This window comes from Cnephaeus nilssonii, assembly GCF_951640355.1.
Source record: "Cnephaeus nilssonii genome assembly, chromosome: 1".
NCBI classification, from domain to species: Eukaryota; Metazoa; Chordata; class Mammalia; order Chiroptera; family Vespertilionidae; genus Cnephaeus; species Cnephaeus nilssonii.
In genome coordinates this window covers 96502622-96518956 of record NC_137072.1, presented here as the reverse complement: position 1 = coordinate 96518956, position 16335 = coordinate 96502622, and the positions used below count along the sequence as shown (strand labels likewise).

At 36.2% G+C, this 16335-nt stretch overlaps 1 protein-coding gene across 7 annotated transcripts in view; it reads right to left on the bottom strand.

Annotated features, from left to right (window-relative positions):
- ARAP2 (ArfGAP with RhoGAP domain, ankyrin repeat and PH domain 2) overlaps nucleotides 1–16335 on the bottom strand; it is a 172944-nt gene that overhangs the window by 44374 nt on the left and 112235 nt on the right. For 6 of the 7 annotated variants that reach the window (XM_079783129.1, XM_079783126.1, XM_079783128.1 and 3 more), the window contains 5 exons: nucleotides 15399–15562; nucleotides 10993–11205; nucleotides 7344–7449; nucleotides 3807–3954; nucleotides 2247–2315 (listed from right to left, as the gene is read on the bottom strand). In XM_079783129.1, coding sequence (XP_079639255.1) covers nucleotides 2247–2315; nucleotides 3807–3954; nucleotides 7344–7449; nucleotides 10993–11205; nucleotides 15399–15562 — 700 coding nt within the window. The remainder of the gene's footprint in view (nucleotides 1–2246; nucleotides 2316–3806; nucleotides 3955–7343; nucleotides 7450–10992; nucleotides 11206–15398; nucleotides 15563–16335) is intronic. The other variant, XM_079783130.1, reaches the window with a different exon arrangement.

The following is a 16335-nucleotide window of genomic DNA, read 5'->3' as shown; positions in this document are numbered from 1 at the left end:
TCAAATACCCTTATATTCTTACAGAAATAATGAAGCTGGCTAGAACGAAATGATGTTTGCTACAGAAACAGAAGCTGTTCAATAAAATAAGAACTTAAAGTGAGCCGTATATAATTCTGCTCTAAGCTATAGCATGGGTCTATAACAATTAAAAGGGAAAATATGTCCTGCTAAATTTTCAGAGATATGTCCGAAAATTGAAATCTGAGAGTAAATTAGGTTAGAGTTGTATTAAAACTACAAATAGAAAAAGTATATTTAGAAAGAAAAAATAGAAGTGAAGTAATAAGGTAGATAATAAAGATAAGTTTTTAATTCTCTTTAGCCAAGCATTAGTGGCATTTGGGGTCACTATTATATCTGAGAAGACATTCTAAGTGAAGAAGATACAAGCCAGAATATAAAAAGCATAAGATATCGTCATGGATTGACAGTATAATGTGAAAGTTAACAAAGAACCACACAAATCTCTGAAACATATTTTGAGTAGCTTTTTTCCAGAAATTCCCTTAAGTGTGTAACCACTTGGAAATAATATCCATCCTCCAATCTTTAATGGAGAAAGGATCATTCTGAAGTTAAATTTGCCTCAGAGTAAAACCTACTGAGAAAATTTGTGGGGAAAACATTAACAATGTACTTTGGAAAAGAGTTCTTAATTATTTTGACACTGTAGGTTTAGAAAAGCTGATTTCCCATTTTTCTTTCTCACTTTTGATGCTGAACAAAAATCCTAGGGAAGAGAAAATACAGGTGACATTTCTACTTTTCATTGTGTTTGCATAAACAACTCTCCAGGAAGGATACAGTTTTAAAAATTAAAAAAGCAAACACCACAAACTCATAGAGTGAAGCCAAAAACAAGCCTAGCTAAGTCTAGCAGGGATAAGACATAGAGACTGTCAGAAAAATACTCCAGAGGAGAGCTGGATGAAACAGAGAAAAACTCAAGCCAATAACAGTTTTTCCAAACACTCCTACTTTCCTCCCCCAATTATTCTATTTTATAGATAATTATTTTATTCTTCTGTCCTATATGGAAGTAGAAAAACATTCCAGACTCATTTCTTTGTTGTACTATGAATATGGAAGATAAAAATGCTGAGGGGTCCTTGTGCTTTATGAAAAACAGCATAGATAATGCTGTCAAGGAAGATCTCTTGGGCTCACACAATCCCTTAGTTCATGAATGAAACTCTTCTTCAACAAGCAAGAACCCAAGAGAAGTAGCTAATAATGAGCCAGATTTTTAGTGTTACAGCTAACTCCCCTGCAGGCTGCGTTAATTACTTTGGGTCAAAAGGGAGGAAAGACTCCTTTAGGAAATCAGTTTCAGAGCTTTGGTACTCAGGGATCTAGGCAATAGAATGAAGGCCTTTCCTCATCTCCTTCATACAGAATGATAGCTCAGGTGGCCTCTCTAATTAGGAAGGATCGTTCAGTACTGAGGTGGATTTAAGGTTTGACTAATAAGGCAGCATTTGCCTCGTTCTCTGAGTGCATCTAATCAACAGAATATATTTGACCCATTTGTATTATTTACACTGGTACCCTGAATCCTCTACAATTTCCAGTGAAGAGGATTAAAGATCAATTTTAAGCAAGGCCAATGAACAGTCTTCAAACAAGAAGAGGCATCCTGTAAAAGTGTAGGGCAGCCTGAGCACACAAAGCCAATATAACGGGAGTGAGGAAAACGAGAGAAGATCTAGAAAAGTCAACTTAAGACATAAATTAGCATATGTTACAGAGATCACATGGAAACATTCCCACTGATACAATCATCCAAGTGCAGGCAAAGCAAAAGCATATAAGAAATAATTTATATGTTCAAAATCGGAATGGATAGAATCACTAGGGAGTCTGAATTTTCAATTTCCTGTAGTATTTTTGGCTTTAAATGCTTTCTGTGAAATCCACTGACATTTTCAATAGTGCTTTTATAAATGAAAACTGATTTTTGTTAAAGGATATTCTGATAAGATTAACACTGATTTTTTTTCCCTTTTATATTTTGAAAAATTTACATGAATAAACTTTGGCATTTTGCGCCTATGCATCATGCTGCTGAATTACGTAACTATTTTTATGTTGGGTCTCCTTGCCCATTAATTTTACTTTGCTTCAAACAGAAACTTGAAAATAAACACAGCAAATGTATCTACTTACAATGGAAGTTTTTGGGTTTGTGTTTTTTTTTTGAAAAATTCTTTTTATGCTCTGGAGATCTAACTATTACTACTCACTTGAGTGTCTTTCCACTTGGTAATAAAGCTATTTTCTATGTCCATTTGTTTGACTTGGTCTTCTTTAACCTGTTTAAAATATAATTTGGGACAGTCTAATAAAATACATGGAGTGATGGTACTCATCCTCACATAAGCTTCTTCAGGAATTTAAAGACCAACAAGTAAAAATAAATGAGAATGGCCATCTCAATCCGTGCAGGCCCGCACAGCGAGGGCAGACTTAAAGCCAACCAGGCAGAGGTCAATCAAGGTCAGACCATTTTATGGTGATACTACTTCAGGCTAAAGAGCCCATCAATGGAATCCCCTTTGCCGAGGCAGTTTAATAAGCAATGGGGCAGACGACTGGTTTGTGAAGTCTATGTAGTTTGAGAGACAAGACTCATTTCTCAAACTAAAATATTTATTAAGTGCTTTTGAAATTTCCACCATTTAAAGTTGGATTTAACAAAACCATGAAGATAGCCATTTATTTTTTTAATCAATGAAACAGTACACACATAAAAAATAAAGATAGCATGCAAAAGCCACACACTTTTTCCTAATTCATTTCTCAGTATCAGAATTATTGCACAGAGGTTGCTGTTGATCAAAAACAGTGAACACATATAGAAAGAAATAAAAAGAAGATCAAAGAGCAAAGAGAATCCGACAGCTCTGGTGTCCATTCCTATATAAATTAAGATACAAATGGTTATTTTCCTTCATTAAAATACAGTTTCCTTCCCTTTGCTAAGGAATCTTGTGATCAGTTATTATAAGAATGGAAGAACTTTACATGTAGTAAGCTATTAGATTAACCCGTTTCATTTCATCTGGTGTAACTATAAGCCCTGGAAAACAAGGCATCTTATAAAACACCATTTAATGGAATGCTCAAAAAGGTTAAATGACAAAACTGAGATGCCAGAAATAATAATGGTGCTAGATCCCGGTATACCCTACAGTTTCAAAACCTGGGTTTGCTTCCTCTATTTGCATGTCTTTGATCTAAGAAACCATCCCCATACTAACAGTTTTCTAATGACACATGAAAATATTAACTTCATAAAAAAGCAAACTGAAAAGTCAAATTATTAGAACAGAGATGACTTAGTAAAACCCACAGAGCAATATTTCAGAATTTCCATTTTTTCCAATTCAGTGCACAGTGAAAAGAAAACATGGAAACCCTTTCAACTGCAGAATGGGACAGCCTGGTGTTTATTACTGAATTTGTACATTCATAATTTCACACCTGTAAGTACACATACTTAGTGCACACACACATACTGAGTAGGAAAAAACACACATAAAAACACTGTAAATAGAAATACTCTGTCCAACAGACACCAGATGGTAAAACAGCTTTAAAAGTTTAAATCAATGTTTAAGTCAATGAGTATACTTTAAAAAGCTAGTTGTATCTAAAAAATTAAAAATCAAAGATAACTAATACTTTATTGTCTTTATTTTTAAATATTTATAGAGATCTGAATAAAAACATCCTAAAATATTTTTGCTTGCAAGCAGTAACAAGAAAACTATTTTAATGAGAACAAGATATAAAATATTTACCTCAAATATTTCAACGTAATTATTAATTAAGTCCTCGATTACATTCACTTCTTCACTAGTTTGTCCCCTCGTTTGAAACAAACAGGATGAAAAGACCAAGGCCAAATTATGGGCATTCATGTGATTGATTTCTGAGCATTTCTGAACCCTGTTGAAGAAAAGCATAGCTCATTATGACACACTTCTATTTGAAAATTTCATAGAACTATAAGTCATAATACTCATTTATCATTTTTAACAGATATTGAAGGTCTCAGATATAAAAGGCACAGTGGTTGATGTAAAGAAAAAACCAAAAACAAAAACGCAGTTCTTTCTTCCAAGTAGCTAACAGTGTGGTTAAGAACATAAGAAAAAACTACTGTTCAAGAATATCACTACAAGTTAAAACGTAGTACTTGAGTGTTGATTTACCAAACAACTCCAGATAGTGGGACAACCTATGGTTAAGGCATCAAGGTATGCTTGCAGAATAGTGTGAAAAGACCCGTGGGCCTGAAGCACAAATGAAAGAGGGAAAACAAGGTGTGGGTAAGAAGGAAACAAGGCAAGAAAGGTGAATCAGGAGGCATATAGTAGAGAGTTCCAAATTCAGTGTTCAGTGCTGGGCCGAATGTCCCAGAAAGTGTATTATTAAGTGAGAAAATATACCTGGCAGCTATGTCTGTATGGTTATTCAAAATAGGATATTAGCTCTCAAAAAAACAAATACCTAATTTAAAAATACAACTAGTTTTCTTGAATATAACCAAGAATGTCTTCTTCTAATGAACAGAATTGAATAGGAGTCAAATCTCTCAATCAGTAGACCACACTTGAGTACTATAAAGATCATTTAAAGTAGTCACAAATGTAAGCTCAAAAAGGATGAAGAAAAAATATATATAGTCACCACCATAATAAAAGAACATTTACACTGATAAAAATGCTTGAAATGAGAACACGAAGTCATGCACAGGAAAGTGTCTATTAATGCCCTCTATTTGACACTGGCTATACATATAGCAGCTGCTTAATAGCCTAATTACATTTGCAAACTTTAAGGACACATACTAAACAAGGGAGACCAACTCCATCAAAAGAATAAGCAAGGCTAAGGAAGGCACACCTGCCTGTAAGAACAGAGATTCTAGTAGGTACAGGAAGTGGGTAAACATGACAGCAATACATATGAAAATGTAAGAAACAAAAAACTGCCAAATTGCATAGCAGAGATGGAGCAAGTGCCTCCATCCTATAGGATTTACAAGATGCACAAAGGCTTACACGTTGATAGAGAAGAATATAGTAACTGTGGACACCCCTCTCACAACCACTTCTGTTCTCTTACCACACTACGGTGTGAACATCTGGAAAATTTATCTGCATGTCTGCCTCTGTTCCTAGAACCCAGGCATCTCATAGTCGGAGACTGCTGCTTGAACCACACTATAGTGCACAATCAATATCTTGTGAATGGATTTAAGGAGATGTTAGTCATGGGGAAGTGATCTTTTTTCTAGGGCAAAGATGGAATTAAGTGCTAAATCAACCTGACCCTATCCGAACTGACCTCAAACTTCTGACGACACTATCAGACATCACCACCTTTCTCGAGACTTCCCTCTGCAAAAGCATTCTCCTTTGGTACTCTTCATCTCTCTCTACTTTCTGAAGCTGCCTTCATTTCTGGCAAGCGTGTGTACAATATAGTATTTTCCTTTATTCCTCAGCTCCCACAGGTTAGCATCCCCCAGTGTTCCCTATTCTATTTGCTCAGTGTCTTCTCACTCAGGCCTTCTCATCAGAAGCCCAAGGAAACTGTTTCCTAATTAGTTTCTCTGCCTCTACTCTAACCTCTTCCCAACCTATCCCATTGCAGGGGTTATTATCCTAAATTTAATCAGTCACTCTTGATCACTTAAAGGAATAAAATCCAACATGTTTTCCATGATGGATAGAGCCTTTCACAACCTCCTGCCACGCAACTACAAACCATCTTGTCTCCCAACACACCTATTTCCTAGAAAACACCCTTTGCTCATGTCTTAGTATTTCATGCCCAGTTCGTATCTCTTTAAATCAGAAGCATATCTGGACCTCAACACACAATGAATGCCTCAACCCCTCCTCTATAAGCCCATGCCTCATGCTAAATTCTCTGTATGAAAATCTGTCCTGATGTTGCTGTGCTTCCTTAGGAAATATAAAATGCTCCACAGCACCCCGCGAGTTCACTGTGAAGTCCCAGGGCTCCTTGGTGCTCAGTTTGGGAATAGCAGACTTGGGATTTTATTTGTCATTTACATATTACTAGAGGCCAGATGCACGAAATTCGTGCAAAGGGCTCAGCCCTGCCACCGTGTCTTCATTCGGAAAGTCATCCAGAAGGATGTCCGGTCTAATTAGCATATTACCCTTTTATTATTATAGATTATCAAATGTTTCTGTTCACATGGACTCTGGATAGGCATTGACTTGTGCACAATAGAAGGTAAAATATATGTTAGTTGAAGAAAAGGAGAGCGAGAGGAAAGATGGGAAGGAATTCATTATCTCAAACTCAAAACTGAATTAAGAATGATAAGAATAATGATATGTAACTCATTAATAAACTGTAGGAGCCTGATCACTATTAAAATTTTTGAAGAAAAAATAATCTGCCCCAATGCCTCACAGGCACAAAGATAGGACTATAAGGACTATATCTATATGGCACAGTAAGAAAATTAGTTTTACAGTAATAGAGTTTGCATGCATGAGAAGCGGAGGCTGGAAAAGGTGAAGAGACAAAAAATTGTGGAGGATTTCTGAATACAGACTCCAAACAAAGTAATTTGAGCAGAATTCAGCTTCACAGAAATTTATTCAAGGGGGTATTGCATTCATGCAGGAATATATTCCTTAAGCAATATTTATACTTAGTGAGGTTTTTATAATTAATTTTCACTGATAGCAAAACAAACCTTTAGTTTTAACCTGAAAGGTTATTTTCAAACATCCTCTTCCTTCAGGTGTCATTTCTCAAGCTACCATTATACCCTCCTCCGACCCTCCCAAATGCAGAGGACTACATGCCCTGACATGGAAAATGAGTTTGGCTCTTCAAGTGTCCTCATCTGATCCACAGTCTGACACCAACGTATTAGAGGCAGGTTAGATGCAAACTGATGATGAAGAAATAAGAGTTTAGGAAGAGTCCACCATGAGAGGAGGACTCACACACAGAGTCCTGCTAAAGACGTCTGGCCCTGGACTTCCTTCTCTTCTCCGACTTCCCTCTTAAATGAGTTTTCAAATTCTTGCACTTGAGGATGATGCTATACATGATCATTTTTAACTCATTTTAAGAAACTCTCTAGTGCTATTTATTTGAAATGCACCTTAATTACAGACACTAAAGTGATATTTAGTGGGAATTTCACTTTTAAACCATTCTTAACAGTGAACGATTTGCAGTCACATGTAGAAAGTTAACCACAGTACTTTATATTCAGAAATAATGACTTATCAAGTGGCATGTTTAAAATAAATTAGAAAATTCATGAATCCACCCACCTGTAAAGGTGTTCAATTATAGCTGCCAATGTTGCTCGGTTGACCCCTGAAAGAGTACTTATAAATGCTCCATATTTTTTAATTCTTTCCTTGTCATCTTGGGTATCTAGAGGTTAAAAAAAAATCTTTAGGCCTAAAATATTAATCTGTGTTACAAATTTGCTTTTTAACAGTATTATAAGACAATATTACAATTGTATTTCACTAAATGATATAAGCACTTTTCAATAAAAATATCAAACTTCTATAATTCTGGAAAGGGACTTACATAAACATTCCATGGGTTTATGCTCTACTTTTTATACTTTGTTAATTAAAAATATAGTACTTTCAAAACCCAGGGTTATATTTTATCTTCTACTGTTTGGACTATTGAACTTCACCTAATAGAAATATAGTCAATAACTCAGAGTGGAGTGAAAATTGAAGAGATAAGCAAAACGTACTTTAACTCTGTGACGGGCCAGTGTAGCTCAGTGGTTGAGCGTCAACATATGGACCAGGAGGTCATGGTTCGAATCCTTGTTAGGGTACCTGCCTGGGTTGCAGGCTCAATCCCCAGTAGGGGGCGTGTAGGAGGCAGCCAGTCAATGATTCTCTCTCTTCCTTCCTCTCTGATATCAATAAAAATAAGTATTTTTTAAAAATAGTTTAACTCTGGCTATGGAAAGATTTCACTATTTGTATGTTAAAATGACATTTCTGTTCTGTTTTTCTCTTGTGAAATCATAAAAATCTCCCCCAAACTAAAATCATCCGAGAACTATGAACTGTTAATTACCCAGCAGCCCCGGTACCTTCAATTTGTTGGAAAAGGAAAGCAGACAATAGAATAGATAACTATGATATTGACTTAGAGCAGGATGGACCCTGTGCCTAAAGCATGGTCAGACTTGGTTAATCATGGAAAAGAGGACAGGAACGAATTTCTCTCCATTCTCCCAACCCCAGGAAGTCAAATACTTGGAAAAATTAGACACAGGAACCCCCAAAGTTCTCGTCTCAAGAAGGTATGTAGTGGCGGTTTGGTCTAACCTACTAGCTCATAGGGGAAATAAAAGACCTTTCTTCAAATAAATAACTTATGCTGACTTCATAACTCAAGGGGATTGCACTTACATACTCCCTCTCAATTCCCAACTACCTTTAGAAACAAGACTTTTTCATTTTCCGTTTAGCCCTGCCTATTCTATTCACAGAGAGCCAGCAGCACATTAATGAATCTTTAAAAGTACATGGTCATCTGTAAAGGGCATTAGGATCCTTGGGGAGGTAAGAACCTCCGTGACACATTTTTGAAATGCACTCCTATTCAAAACTGCAGCTGAGAACTCCTTTGTACCGAGTTAGCCTGCAGAGGTCTATGAAAGTAAACACCATCTTACCTGCGCTGGTAGGTGAAAGACTCTCTAAGAGCAAGGGTGGCAAACGCCTGAATTACATTCAGAGATTATACTAGATTAAGAATTAACTATCATCCCTAATGTAATCGAACATTTACTCTCATGTCATCCAGTTTTTACCTGCATTATTCAGTACAGAGTAATTAATATTACTACACTGATAACAAGAAGTCAGGCGAGTATAGTAAATTTTCATAAATCTTATAAAAAGAAAATAAATGGCACTTTCAAAATAAAGCTTAAAAAGTAAGAAAGCAAAGCTTAAGAAAGCTTCAGGTCACAGAGAACGTATAATGAACTGCCCAACTAGCCACAGACATCAGACAACGTAATAGCGTTCTTAAGAATAGATCGTAGATCGTATAAACAGGTGCGACGTGACTGTAAGGCATTCTTGGCCTTGGCTGCACGGGACCCAAGAGAGCTCTCCTAGGAGGTCACCCAGAGAGTCTGGTTGAGCCTGGTCAGATCCAGCACAGGGCCCTTCTGAAAGGTCAGGGTGACCGCTGTACCGATTTTTCGGTAATTTCTGAATCTCTGGTGACTCCTAATTTTCGGTACTTTGCCTAGACCTATTTTCTACAATGTCTCCAAGTTCCATCTTATTCTAACCACTTGTTTGCATGTAACTAACATTTTTCTATACCATGTTGATTTTTTCTCTTTAATGCTCAGGAGCCCAGGTATAGGGGACAGTTAGGTTCAGGGCCTCAGGTCTGGTAGGTTTAAACGAAAAGGCTATCTGACTCAGTAGCCAAAGCCTTCTCCAAGTCAATTCTCAAATAATTTCCATCCAAGTGAAAGGTGAATACTTTCTTCTCTGACACACGCTGTCATTTCCCACCTCCCTCCTCCTGACAGGCGGGCATCAAACACATCTTTGTCAGGGAATCTGAAACTTCAGCAAAAACATATTTGTCACAGAATTTTGATCACTAATTTTATAATAAAGACACACTGTAAGTATTTATAAGACAGATACTATAAATAATTTCATGGTTATAAATTAGAATAAAATCTTTTTTTTTAAAAAAAAACTGAGGATGGCACGTTAACAGGGCTTACAGAGATATATCATCTAATTCCATATTTTATATCCCAGGGAATTATACAATCAACTCTTCTTGTGATTCAAGTTAAAAACCTATTGATTTGAGAAATACTAGGAAGCAAATAAAAGACTTCTGAATTACGTAAAATTTGCAAAGCTTTATTTTAATAATACTATTCTTCCTGCTGTCATTCTTAGGATAATTTTTCAAATTATGAATGTTTTGTAAGATCATTTCAAAATTAATCCCTTCAAATATCACATTTATGTTTTAGAATAAACAAATATTTTCAAAGAAAAAATACCCGTTCCTTAATAAAGGAATATATTATCAAATTTTAAAACAGATTAATGTGCAAGAAATAAATATATTAGTAAATTATGGTATAATTCAATGATAAATTTTAAAAATTGAAAAAGTGATTGAAAATCACTTTGAAAGCATTGTAAATATATGGAAAATGCTTGTGATTTGTTAATAAAATGAAGATTTATATATAGGTTATAGGTGTGGGTCAAAGACTATAAAATAAAATGTAAAAATATCTCTAGTAGAAAGATGGGATTAAAGACACTATATTTGAAAGTATTGTTATAATGTTCCTATAAAAGGAGTTGTTTTGAATTATTAGATATAAATACAGATTTATTGAAATCATTTTTGCCAAATTAGTCATTTAATGAACTACTTTTCTAGAGTAATTTCTTACATAGGTTCTCTTATACTGTAGCAAAGCTTTTTACCTTCATTAAACAGAATCTAGAGAAAATAATGGAGTAAAAAAATTGTCATTATGTACTCCAAAGAGGAAGAATAAATGACAGAGAAAAGCCAAAAGAGCCATATAGGAAAATCTTAGAAAACCAACCTTGTATTGAAACTTTCATTTTAACCTTAATGAGAAATGAATAGTATACATGAACTTGCTTATAACACTTCCCAACTTCAAGCAGGGTAAGAACTAAGAAACCCACACAAAACTAAGTATATAAAACTTTATTCAGCAATTATTACTATAAATTTCTTTTTAGGTAAATATAAACAACTGCTGATATTTACACATTTTTTCTTCGGAGACATATGTACATTTTCGACTTCAATTAAAACTTCAGATCATCATCAAAGAAGAGTTTAAAAACCTAGCTAGCCAATTAAAAGACAAGCCTTTATGATTATAGACATTATGTGTATTACCTAAAGCAGAGATCCAATATGGATAGAGCTCCTTAGTGAGAAGCGCATCGTCGATGTCAGACAGAAACCTTTTCAGCACGCCCGTCACGTCTTCAAGCTGATGCTTTCCAGCCCTCAATTTAAAGCTTCTTGCATCTTTTTTGAAACTCTCCAGGAGTTCACTTACGTGCAAAGGATCGCCATTGTTTTGATAGATATATTTGCACCCTAAACCTTTGTTTAAAAGGAAAAAAGATTATATGAAAAAAAGTCTAAAATCAAAATCCACTTTGATACCTTAAAAATTTGAACACATTTTTTTGTGCTGGGATGATGAGCAAGAAGTAATCGTTACCCGAGTTGATATAAACATGTCTGAGGGGGAAAGGCTTGTCCCCCTAATTTTAGTATTTACAGGGTAAACCTGATGAAATATTCCACCCTTGGCTTTTAATAAGACTCTGGTCAGCCCTTTCCCCAGCTGTTCATAGTATCTTTTTAAACTGTTCTTTCATAGCCAGTGCTCCATCTTCGCTTAGTCCCTGTGATACAAATATGCCTCCAATTTCACTGACAAAAGTGCGGCTCCCTGGTATAAATTTCCTCAGTCCTCTGCCCTCATATTTGCATATTAATGTCTGCCTGTTCCCACCTTCACCTTCTTCTAGATAGAGAGTTTGGTCTTCTTTTTTACAAAGTCATTGATTCATCAAAGGCCCAATTCCCACTCTTGTCAGGACAATCTTCATCAAGAATATCAATAACAACCTATTTTCTAGATGCTATTTGGTGTTTATCTAATGAGAATCCCCTGCAGTGTTCGACACTCCAAATGAATCACATTAGAATTATGTTAATCTCATGGCCTTCATGGCATAATGATGCCATATTCCCCAGCTCTTCCTTTATGGCTACTCTTCCACCCTTCCATTTATTTCTGCTCTAGCATTTACTGGTGATTCCCGGAATCCAAACTCAATGTTCTTCACTCCCCACTCCCCACAAAATTATCTGGGTAAACCCACCTAACCGCATTACTTTAACCGCTTACATATACTTTTTCACCCAGGTTTTAATTTCTAAGATTCCAAACACATACAAATATATTTAAAGAAACATGTACCATATACTTGCAACACACACACACTCATACACACACACACCATATTACACATATGGACCAATCAAAATAAAGAAATTCATTTCCCTGCCTTGTTCACGACCTCACCTCCCAACCTCTACCTGTTCTTTATTTGTTCCTCTATCTTGATATATGGCATCGCCTTCTCCCCAATCCTTCCCAATGCAGAACCTTTCTTTCTCACATTCCAGATTTAAAAAAAACAAAAACAAATGAACAACTATGTCACATAGATTTTTCATTATGACCCCCCCCCCCCCCCGCCTTCTTTCCATCCTCCAGGCTGCTATTCTGTGCACTCAGTTCCTTACCTAGGTTTTTACAACTCCCTGCCCGTATTCTTGTGCAGCCCTAGTCTGTCTGGACAATGCCAGTGTGACCTAAGATGTAGGTCCACCAGTGTCACCACATGACTAAAAATCTGCATAATGCCCTCTCCAGGCCTACGAGGCAAGTGTGAGGATTTAATTACAATATATAAGTTCCCTACATGAATTTTCCTTACCCTCCTGCCTCTTTTATCTTTCCCCTCTTCTCACACCAAGTTCTGGGCACAGTTAACGACACAAAGTTCCCTAAACAGACAATGCCCCTCACGACTCCACACATGGGCACACCCTGTTTCCTCCTCTACCTTCTAATAAGCTTCTCTTTTCTCTTAAGACTCAGGGTAGGCACCCATGCAGCCCTCCATGATCACCCTTACTCTGGGTGCGATTTACTCCTGTACCAACCCCAGAGCCTCTCTGCCACAGGGGTTTGTACACTTGAGATATAACTGCCCACTTGTTTGTCTTTGATCCACAAATCTGTAACGTCCTAGAAGGCAGAGTCCTGGTTATTCTCTGTAGATAGTAGTTACATAGTGCCTAGAAGAACTCAGCAGGTATTCAATGAGTGACCCCTTAATGCAAGAATAAGCAAATTCTCCAAAAAACAATAATGACTAAGTTTCTGAGATACTGTGTTCCTAGTTAAGTGAATTTCTAATAGCTGGTAATCAAATAATAAGTTAACTGAATGTGAATTACATAAATTAATTTCCCCTAAGAACTAACTACTGCAACTCATTTTAAAAAATTAAAATTATAAAAGTTATACTGTGAACTCTGTCAAGTTCAAATCTTGACACAATGAACATAACACACACACAAAAACAAACAAACAAACAAACCTGGCTTTTAAATTTTAACCCAAAAGTCAGAAAGTTCAAAATAAGTGTGACTTAAAAGGCTCTGGGCTGACCACCTACATCCTAAAATCACTAGACATTTTCTAATAAGATTGGGTTTTTCCCCATGTTCTGCTCATTAAAAACATTAAAAAAAATAGTCTTTCACTGGCTCTATTACTTTAATATGCAAGTTAATGTACCTTGCGTTAGAGTTACAAAGTAGACATAATGTATGAAATTTAGTTGAAAACAATCTAGTGCTTAATGATTTTAAACTCAAACAAACATCACAAAGTAGCTTCTGATTTCCCTAGAGAAACATGAAATTGTATACACTGGAGGTAGTCGAGTTAGAGTTATTTTAATCATTTGTCAGCTTACAAGAGACTCTATGCCATTATGAAACTAACACGATGTAAAAATTCCCAGTGAGGTTATGCTCATGCCAAAACATAATGTGTGCAATTCATTCATACCTGCAAAATGCAAGTGCACTAATACTGAGTAACAAATAAAATGAAGATGATGACCGCCTTTCTCCCCCATTTCCAACTAAACTAAGATGATTATAGCTGATAAGATACAGACACGTTATCATCATGGGAAGAAACCTCACAGTAATGCCCACGTAATGTGATTAAATACATAGTCACAGTAGACATATAATCTAAACACAGTAAATCTGTATATTAATGCTAACTCTTCTTGGATTACATATGAACTAAGTAAAAACACGTTAAGATAGTGCTCTTCTTAGAAGAAAGTAGATTAATATACACATATTATAAATTTTCAGAAATTCTTTTTATTTCTGGTATTTTGGTACATATCAATCAATTTATTGTCAGTTCTCATGCAGAAACACACGATTCATGGATTTGTCTTTCACTTCCCACTCCTATGCTGCATTTCCAGGACCAAGGTCAGCGGCTGGCACACAACAGACACCCAACAAGGAAGTAAGGAACCAGTAACACAGTGTTTCACTGCAGCTCTCTCCCTGAGATACTCTCTTTCAAATTAAAAACTCCTAAACACATTTCTAATTCTAGGAGAACAAAATAAGTTACTACACCTTCCGAAATACCAGATGAATCATTTTACCCTTTTCTACCTTTATAATGTAACTCAATGGCATTTATCTGCAAATTAAAAGTAGAAACATTTTTATATTAAAAATGTAGTTAAGACTTTTCTATTTTCTAGAGCAGGGTTCCTCAAACTTTTTAAACAGGGGGCCAGTTCACTGTCCCTCAGACCGTTGGAGGGCCGGACTATAGTTTAAAAAAATTATGAACAAATTCCTATGCACACTGCACATATCTTATTTTGAAGTAAAACAAACAAACAAACAAACAAAAACAACAAAAAAAAAACGGCATAAACACCCGCATGTGGCCTGCGGGCCGTAGTTTGAGGACGCCTGTTCTAGAGTATTAAGGAAATCTGTAACAGAAAGAAGGAATTTGAAGAATACATAGTAATTTGAAATTGAACATGAAGAATAAAGGCATACTTTTATTCCTCAGGCATATCTAATACTGCAGCACATTAAAATAAAACTGGACCATGTAAGTATCGAGCTGTTTGTTTTTTACCTGTACACTATTCAAAGAAAATGTTATAATTAAGTCAAAACTGTTACAGTCAATATCCATGAGACCAAGAGTACGGTAACTAAAATAAATACATACACACTTGTATGCATGCTAAGAAAATTCTTTCCCATGCTGTCCCATCATTTACCACTTCTAAAAACATGCTGAGGCAGCACACTGCATTCCCCTAGGTTTCACTGTGGGCTTGTAAAATCTGAAAAATAGTCTTTAACCTATTTTTAATATACATTTCTCAACATACATTCTTTCAATATGTTATTTAAATGTTTTTGCATGTAAAGGAAGCAGAAAATAGTTAAAGTACGTTATACCATTTAAATGAGTTTTACTGGGCAAAGGAATGGCATTTTACTGAACAGTGACTACATTTGTATTTTCACTGATATACTTAACAAATACAAAAGGCTCTCATTCAATCCAATGGGTACCATTTAAAAACTGTAAGAGTGATACCATGAGTTTGGGGGTCGAATAAAAACTCTGCGATACGTACCATACTGCGTAACAAATGCTATACAGCTGTTCACGATGATGGGAACGTCGTTTTGGCTGAGCTGCTGATCCTGCAAAGCATTTCCATCTGTACCTGCTGCTTTCTCAATTGCAGCATGCCAGACTGTGAAATCCAACTTGGTGTGCCCGTGGATGTACAATGTTCTGTGAAGTTTAAAGAGCATTCCACGTTATAGTTTTGCTTATAAAAATTCTTACTTCTAGACAGATGATCCTTAAATCCATATCCAGGTGATCTTGTCTCACCCATGAGGAGAAAAACCCTCCATCTTTCACCCCAAATGCCTCTTTTTCCTGCACAGAGGGGAGGCAGTTCCCTGAACTGGTGGTCTCACCTTCTTTCTTTTCCCAGCACCTGTTATTCTTTCTGAATAAATGAACTGAAACGGTTCTGTAAGCATCACCAGTGACTTCTATTGGATATATGTGGCTGTGTTTTTCAAGATTTTAGAACTGTTTATGATTTCATTTCTTCAAAAAAAAAAAAAAAAGAAAGGGAAAAAAATCCACCTAATTGGCTTTGTAGCACAATTCTTTCTGGCTCTTCCTATCTTTCTGGTCAGTTTCTTTTTTCCAAGCCCACCTACACCTTCTGAGAACGAAGCTGTAACCTCGGTGAACTCACATGAACTCCAAGGCCTCTCCTGGGATAGTGGTGTCAATCCCCGTATGTAAACTGCTTAACTCCCAAACCCCTATCTCCAGGCTATAATTCTGTCTTACAAAGCAGATCTCTATGTAGTCAGAAAGCAAAAGCTTAAAACAGCCCGGCTGGTGTGGGTCAGTGGTTGAGCATTGACCTATGAATCAGGAGGTCAGGATTTGATTCCCAGTCAGGGCACATGCCGGTGTTGTGGGCTTGATCCCCCAGTATGGGGCACACGGGAGGCAGACAATCAATGATTCTCTCTTGTAGG